General features: G+C 33.2%; 1 protein-coding gene across 1 annotated transcript; it reads left to right on the top strand.

Moving 5' to 3' along the window:
- Positions 1–243: 243 nt before the first annotated feature.
- LOC132069384 (beta-amyrin 11-oxidase-like) lies at positions 244–2,720 on the top strand. Its single transcript, XM_059462744.1, has 8 exons — positions 244–609; positions 712–1,195; positions 1,287–1,553; positions 1,671–1,760; positions 1,888–1,966; positions 2,054–2,160; positions 2,277–2,398; positions 2,503–2,720. Exons 1-8 carry the CDS (start codon positions 380–382, stop codon positions 2,570–2,572), a joined length of 1,449 nt encoding a protein of 482 aa, XP_059318727.1. The 5' UTR covers positions 244–379; the 3' UTR covers positions 2,573–2,720.
- Positions 2,721–7,355: the final 4,635 nt, after the last annotated feature.

Raw genomic sequence — 7,355 nt, 5'->3', positions numbered from 1 at the left:
TATAACCTGCATAAAATATAAGATGGGATGCTGTCATACAAGAACATCTTACTCAATATTATCTTATGCATATTCCCTTTGATAATTGGAATTAAAATGTGTGTAAATAGTTCATATTTTATTTAAATAAGTATCAGCCGGCCAAGAACGACTCACATTATTTGGTGGAATCTTTTGATGCCCCACTGAATAATTTACGTATTAAATACTTAGCACACCATGTTCTAGGAGATCCCAGACACGCATACGTAGATCTAGATCCCAAATATGGATGTCTAATAAATAAAATCGAGTGTATTACTGACCCTGAAGTCTATATATTAGAACCAACTCACAAATTTGACTTCACACAAGTTTCCTGATATATATAGAGTAAAAAATGGAGTACGATTTAGTGTTCTTCAGCACAGCTTTTGCAGTAGGGGTTTTAACCCTTATTAGTGTGCTAAAGAGAGCAAATGGGTGGTACTATTCATTCAAATTCAGTTCAGAAAAATGTCGATTACCTCCCGGTGACATGGGCTGGCCAGTCGTCGGAAACATGCTCTATTTCGTCAAATGTCTTTCAGCTTACGATCTTAAATCATTTGTATCTTACTTTGTTACCAGGTAAGTTAGTCATTAATTCTGTTGTATTACGATATGAATTTAAGTAACATACACTGATACACAGTCGGTATAAACAATTTGTCTTCATGTGTAACTTTTTAGGTTCGGGGCAGGAGGCATGTACAGGACATTCATGTTTGGAAAGCCAAGCGTTATCGTTACAACACCTGAATTATGCAGGAAAATCTTAATGGATGATGAAAATTTTGATTTAGGATTTCCCAAATATATTTTGGAGCTGTTGAGGAAAGAACCAATTGGCGGAACATCACAGCAAGAAGACAGGCTTGCTCGTCGATTAACCACTCCAATAAAAAGTCACGGATTAGTATCCTTTTTCTTCGACTTCTTAAGCGAAACTGTGAAAACAACATTTGAGAAATGGGCTAACACCGGAGAAGAGCTTAAGTTACTCTTTGAGATGAAAAAACCAACATTTAAAGTGCTTATGCAAGTACTTATAGGTGGTGATCAAGTTGCTGATGAATTACTCGACGTTTTATTCCAGGAGAATAATCTCCGATTTGCTGGTCTTCGTAGCTTGCCCCTTGATTTCCCCGGATTTACTTACAATAGGGCAATGAAGGTAAAAAAAAACAGAGAAATTATGCAAAGTTTGTTTGTTTGTTTGTTTAGCTTATTGTCTGCTTTGAATTTTAATCACTTTATCGTTTCAGGGTCGAGGAGAGATAGTTAAGATATATCAACGGATAATAAATGAAAGAAAAGTGATGATTGCAAAGAATAGAGAAGCTCCAAAGACCAACATACTAGATATAATGCTAGACAATCAATATGATGAGGAAGGAAAAGGATTGAATGATGAGAATATCATGAAAGTGCTGCTTTGGTATACATTTAGTGGTTATGAATCTGTTGCTAAAGTTGCCACACAGACAATTATGTTATTGGAAAAACACCCCGAGTGCTTGCAGAAAGCAAAAGTACGTCCTCGATCATTACTCCATCTGTTCCAATTTATCTCACATATATACTTTCCTTTTTATTTCACAAGTTCAAAAAATATTCACTTCGTTTTTGACTAATTCTTTGTTTTTCAGGAGGAACAAGAGGAAATAGTTAAGAGAAGAGCATCTCCAGATGCAGGTCTTAGTTTCAGCGAGATTGGACAGATGAAGTATGTTGGTAATGTAAGATCTAATTCTTCTTTACTAAAATAATTTTAGTAATTTTCTTTTATCAGGATCATGATCAAACTTATTTGGACTAATTAACATGCGTTCTGATTAGTACTGATATCTCTTTCAATGTTAAAAGGTAATTAATGAAACACTGCGTCTGGGTAGCACCGAAACAGTATTGTTTAGAGATGCAAGAACTACTGTGAACATAAATGGTTAGTACTCTGCCTTTAATTTTGTCTACTTATCTTAGTGGCAATAGATACAGTACTAAAAAGAGTTAATTTATATGTCTTGTGCAGGCTACACTATACCTAAGGGGTGGAAAGTTTTGGCATTGTTAGGGAATTTATATATGGACCCTAAAACTTATGTCAAACCTAAGGAATTTAATCCTTCAAGATGGGATGTAAGTGACATGTCCAATAGTGTTCATAAATTTAATTTCTTGACTTAACAAATTTATCGATCGTTAATTGTTTAAATACCCAAAGATGTTATAGTATCAAGTGAACAATTTTGCAGGATTTTGAAACCAAGCCAAACTCCTTTATTCCCTTTGGAATAGGCCTCAGATTGTGCCCAGGATCCAATTTGGTCAGGCTTGAAGTTTCAGTATTTCTTCATTACTTCCTTCTTAACTACAGGTACTGATCATTTTAAATTTACTAGTTATATGTTCCGTCAAATAAAAAGAAGAATGTCTATTACTGATCAAAGCATATTTCAATTTTTAATCGGTGCGATGCAGGCTTGAACAGCTTAATAAAGATAGCAAACCTGAAACTTGTATCGCGAGACTCAAGAAGATCTCAGCATAGTGTTAATGACGACTACAACGTTTTCCAGGATTCAGCATTTGAATTACTCGTTTTTTCATGCGAGTCATTGCACTTTATCATATGAAATCTTGAAAGCAATGAGCATGAGTTTGTTTCATTACGTAATTTTCAATAATGGAGTTGTAGTTTGGCGGGTCCAACTTCAGTCTTGTGCTTTCCCTTTCATCAATTCACCGAGTTCATGACCCTTCTCTTCGAAAAAATGAATATATACATATTTCAAGATTGGTGTCAACAAATTGGCGATTACCTAATTGTCCATGAGATTTTAAGTAAAAGAACAAATTAAAGTTGAAGTGCTAAAAGACTTAATGAATATGTGTCTTACTAATAAACCATAAATAGTATAATTAGTTGGTGTTAACTTTCCTTTTTCCTTATTTTTCAAATGGACATTATGGTTGATGCAACTAAATAAAGTAAATTTACTGCCACCAAAAAACTCACTTTTTCATCTGAAATTGAGAGTTGTCTTTTCATTCTCGTCGTACTTATGTAGAAATAACGCCAATCATGTCGAAAAATTGGATGTTCAGAATGCAGAAAAAAACTCTGTTTATGCAATAGGAATATCTTCGAGCGTGGTTGTTATTTAAATGTACATGAATATTAAGGTTGGGAATTAAATAGGAATGTAACTTGATTTAAATAGATATATATAGGTCCTATGGAGTTCTAGTTTTGATGACATTCTAAAGTTCCATTCTTTATGCTGAAACTACTTGATGGCAAAATTCCAATAGATGATGTAGTGCAGATACTAGGTTTGCATGGCCTTTCCAAATGTAGCTACTGTTAAGTTGTTAAAGAAAAATCTCTTCAGCACCTGTCTGTTGAAGGAGAATTGGCTCAATTATTGTGGCACTATTTTGGCAACAATATATTTGGCTTTACATGGAAAGAAGGGGCAGTTTACCTTTGTCATGAATAGTGAAATTAATGAGAAAACGATCAAAATGGTCCTAATGTACGGGGTTTGGACTATTTTCATCCTTCATATATATCACGTAATAGAAATAGTACTTAATGTATGGCAAAGGTGATCATTTTAGCACTTCATATATACCACGTAATCGAAATATTCCTTAATGTATGAAAAACGTTTTCATTTTAATCTTTCATATATACCACATAACTAAAATAATCCTTAATTAATGTATGAAAAAAATGATCATCGTAGTCCTAAACCTTAAAATAATGGGGCAAGTAAGAAAATTTGTCAAGTTTAATCAGTCACTCAAGTGAGGGAAGCAAAAACTAGTACCATTTTTCTCCCGTCATCACCATTGCACCTGTAATAATGAAAAAACTTTTTTTTTTTTGGCTTTCCTTACAACATAGTTTTCATTCTTGCAGCAAGAGACACAATTTTTTTAATCACATAGGGGCTATGGGAAAGGAAAATACCAGGTGGGAAATCGAACCATCACCAACAAGGTAAAGTTCAGGTAACCAGTGTTTTAAAAGGCAGTTTTGGGAATCGCCTCGGGGAGGGGCACTGGCAAAACACCTCGGGGCTTATGTGTGGGGCTTAGTTCTGTGAGGCTTACACCCTTAGCGCCCGACTGTACGCCTTAAACACATCTAACGCCCAACACTCGGGGCTTGCCTTATAGTTCTTACATAAATTATGTGTCAAATTCCTTGTTAACATTGTTGACCCTCATAATTTTTTAATTAATGAATGATGCTTAATAATTTTTCATCTATAGAAATAAGAAGATCGAGACTACCTCATATAACAAGCCGTAGTATTGCATATTTACAATTGGAGAACACCGTGAGGTTGAATATCACTTAACATTTCTTTTAAAAATACATCGCCAAATTTTACATCTTCACTTGTCATTGGTCTTAATTCATGTTTTTTCCTATGTTTCAAAATTGATTTTATTATTTCGATAGTTGGAAGTAATTCTGTTTTTACTTGTGAAGGAGTGATAGTTTAATTAAGTATAATACTAATAAAGTTTATTGATTATTTTCTTTTTAGGTAATTGCATAGTCTAGTATGATAGTAATATATGTTTTAAAAATGTGATTCGTTAATTGTTTGAAAGTTAAGACGTTAGAGTTGATTTGCATTTGATAATAACTTTTATATCATTACATTATTTATACTTGTATAATCATGTGAGAAGTTTTGTTTTCTATGAGTTTCTTTAATCATGTTTTTAATTTTTTAAAACTATTAATGTATCATTTATAAATTTTTTTTAATATTATACTATTTTACTACATTATAAATTAAAACTTTAAAGATCCATGGGGCTTACGCCCCCAACCTCGGGTTAGCGCCTCGCCCCAGGGGCGGATCCACACTATTGGGTGTGAGTTCGTGGGAACCCACAACTTTTTTCCGAACCTTGTGTTTATAATGTGAAACCCTTCAAATATATAAGAAATTTGAGCTGAGAACCCGGTAACAACAGACACTGCTAGCTGGGAACCCACAAGCTTCAAATCCTGGATCCGCTTCTGCTCGCCCTGTGCTAAGTAAAACGCTCCGCCTTTTAAGACACTGTAGGTAACCAACCATATAAGATTTGGTTACGACCGGAAGGTTTCACTTCCATTTTTATATTTTTATACAACTCAAGTGAGCTACTAGTTAAACTTAAACATATTTTTTACTTGCACCGTTACTTTTAAGGTTTAGGACTCAAAAATCACTTTTTTTATACATTAAGGACTATTTGGTTGTGTGGTATATCTAAAACTAAAATGTTCACTTTTCATACATCAAGGACTATTTCAGTTAAGTAGTATATATGAAGGACTAAATTGATCTTTTTCCATATATTAGGGACCATTTTAATTACGGGTTACGTATGAAGTACTAAAACAGTCCAACCCTCATAAGTTAAGGACCATTTTGATCGTTTTCTCGATATCTATTGGAGGTCAAGTCTATGTTCCCATGTGTTCTGTGTACTAAGATCTCGATCATCTGTATTACTATTTACAGGCTGGGGTAGCGGATTATGCCAACATATTGAAGGTTAGTTTGACCTGAAGTGATATTTGTTGTTAAGAAAAAGAAAATCTATATTAAAGCAAGCAAAGTAGCATTGATGGAACGGAGGCTGGGATCGCACTTTCAGCAAAAAAAATAAGCTGACTAGCTGAAAGTTTTTTGAAATTCCAATAATATTTTTCATATAAAAAGAATTCGGAAAGCCATCAGGCTTTACAAGATAGAGGAGACCTTTTTTTGGGTTAGTGCGCACCGACATACCAAAAATTACTTTTTAAACTTCTTCCATATTGGGAAGTCTCGTGAGCATTTTATTATGCTCCTTAGTGACTAGAGAGGGGATGGTCGATCTCGATGATCTCTAAGTCTCAACACATGATATGAAGTGGAAATACTTAAAATTAGGGGTCAGGTTATTTTAATAAGTATTATATACAGAAGAAAAAAGATATTTTTAAATCTATATATAATATAAAGCTAGACATAAACAAGGTGATGTGGCACTTCTATATGGCCACCATTCCTATTTATCTTTTTTCTCATTTTTTTTTTGGCCTTTTCTCTAATTTTAAAATGAAAAATTCTAATTATATCTTAATTATAGGATTTAATGGGTTGAAATGAGAGTAATGACAAAATTGAAGATGATAATTGACGTGCTGGGTCTGGAGCTATTTTAATAATCACTCATTTAAGCCTGTATATTTAAGGCCAGCATATGTTTATTACATAATAAAGGTCTAAACTACCGTTTTCCTGCTAATTAAGCTATTATCATCCGTTTGCTTTCTTTTGTTTTCCCTAATAAAGTAACTGTAACAATTTTCTATTCATAATTAATAGAGCATGAGATTTCTTCTATTATTTAAGATGTAATGAAGATGGTTGCATCAATATACCACTTTCAATTCGGTCATCAAACTAAATTCTTGCATATTATCATAAGAGCGCTCTTGTATTCTTTTGTTCTTCCAATAATTTAAGAGAGTGATACTATTTATTTTCTATTGTTTGTAAATCTAAAATAATGTGATTTTACTGTTATCTTTTTGAGTCACTTTAAGCTCAATATTTTAACAACATGAAGATATAATCAATTTTAGTTTTTCTTCCATTTAGATCACCCAACAACATTAGCAGTTTTAATGATGTTTAGTGTTTGAAGGAGAGGATGCCAACTGCATAAATCTAAAGATTATACAACTAATTGGAGAGAAGATCCATCTAATATTTGTGTAGATGGTGTATATACCCTCTTCAAAAACTGTGGGGAAGAGCACATGATGCATGGATCGACATCAGTAAGTCCTTTATATTGCTTTTCGTCAGGGAGAGCACTATTGGTTGTGTCAAACAAATCAATTATACAAGCATTGATCTGTACATCTCTTGGACTGGGACCAACATGGTATGTCATGGTATTTCAAAGCATACTTTATCCCGAAAATATTTTATTAGATTAACCCAAAGATATTTCAGGCACAAACTCAAAAGCCTAGGAACTTATGATACAATTAAATATGTTTCAGTTTCTTCTGCCCTTTATCGAAATAAATATATTATGTATCAAATAAATGTTACGACACTGATGTATCTAAATTTTTAGGCTTATAACTTAGGGTTCTGCATCACATATGTGATTCGTTGGTTATCTGCTATTTTTTTTAATATTGAAAAATTATAAATCACACATGATTAACTTTTGTAATCTGTTCATTATTTCTTCCTTTTAACTTCAGGTTTTGACGAACTATGAATCCAAGCATGATAATTTTTGTGAAGCTT

Source organism: Lycium ferocissimum, chromosome 9 (genome assembly GCF_029784015.1).
Source record: "Lycium ferocissimum isolate CSIRO_LF1 chromosome 9, AGI_CSIRO_Lferr_CH_V1, whole genome shotgun sequence".
NCBI lineage: Eukaryota > Viridiplantae > Streptophyta > Magnoliopsida > Solanales > Solanaceae > Lycium > Lycium ferocissimum.
Note: the sequence above shows the minus strand (reverse complement) of the source record. Positions and strands in the feature narration are given on the sequence as shown.

Excerpts from the sequence above, each read along its gene's own strand:
- LOC132069384 (XM_059462744.1), top strand. The coding sequence starts at position 380 with ATGGAGTACGATTTAGTGTTCTTCAGCACAGCTTTTGCAGTAGGGGTT. Across the intron at positions 2,161-2,276 it reads TTAATCCTTCAAGATGGGAT|GATTTTGAAACCAAGCCAAA; the intron begins GTAAGTGACATG and ends ACAATTTTGCAG. Across the intron at positions 2,399-2,502 it reads TACTTCCTTCTTAACTACAG|GCTTGAACAGCTTAATAAAG; the intron begins GTACTGATCATT and ends GGTGCGATGCAG.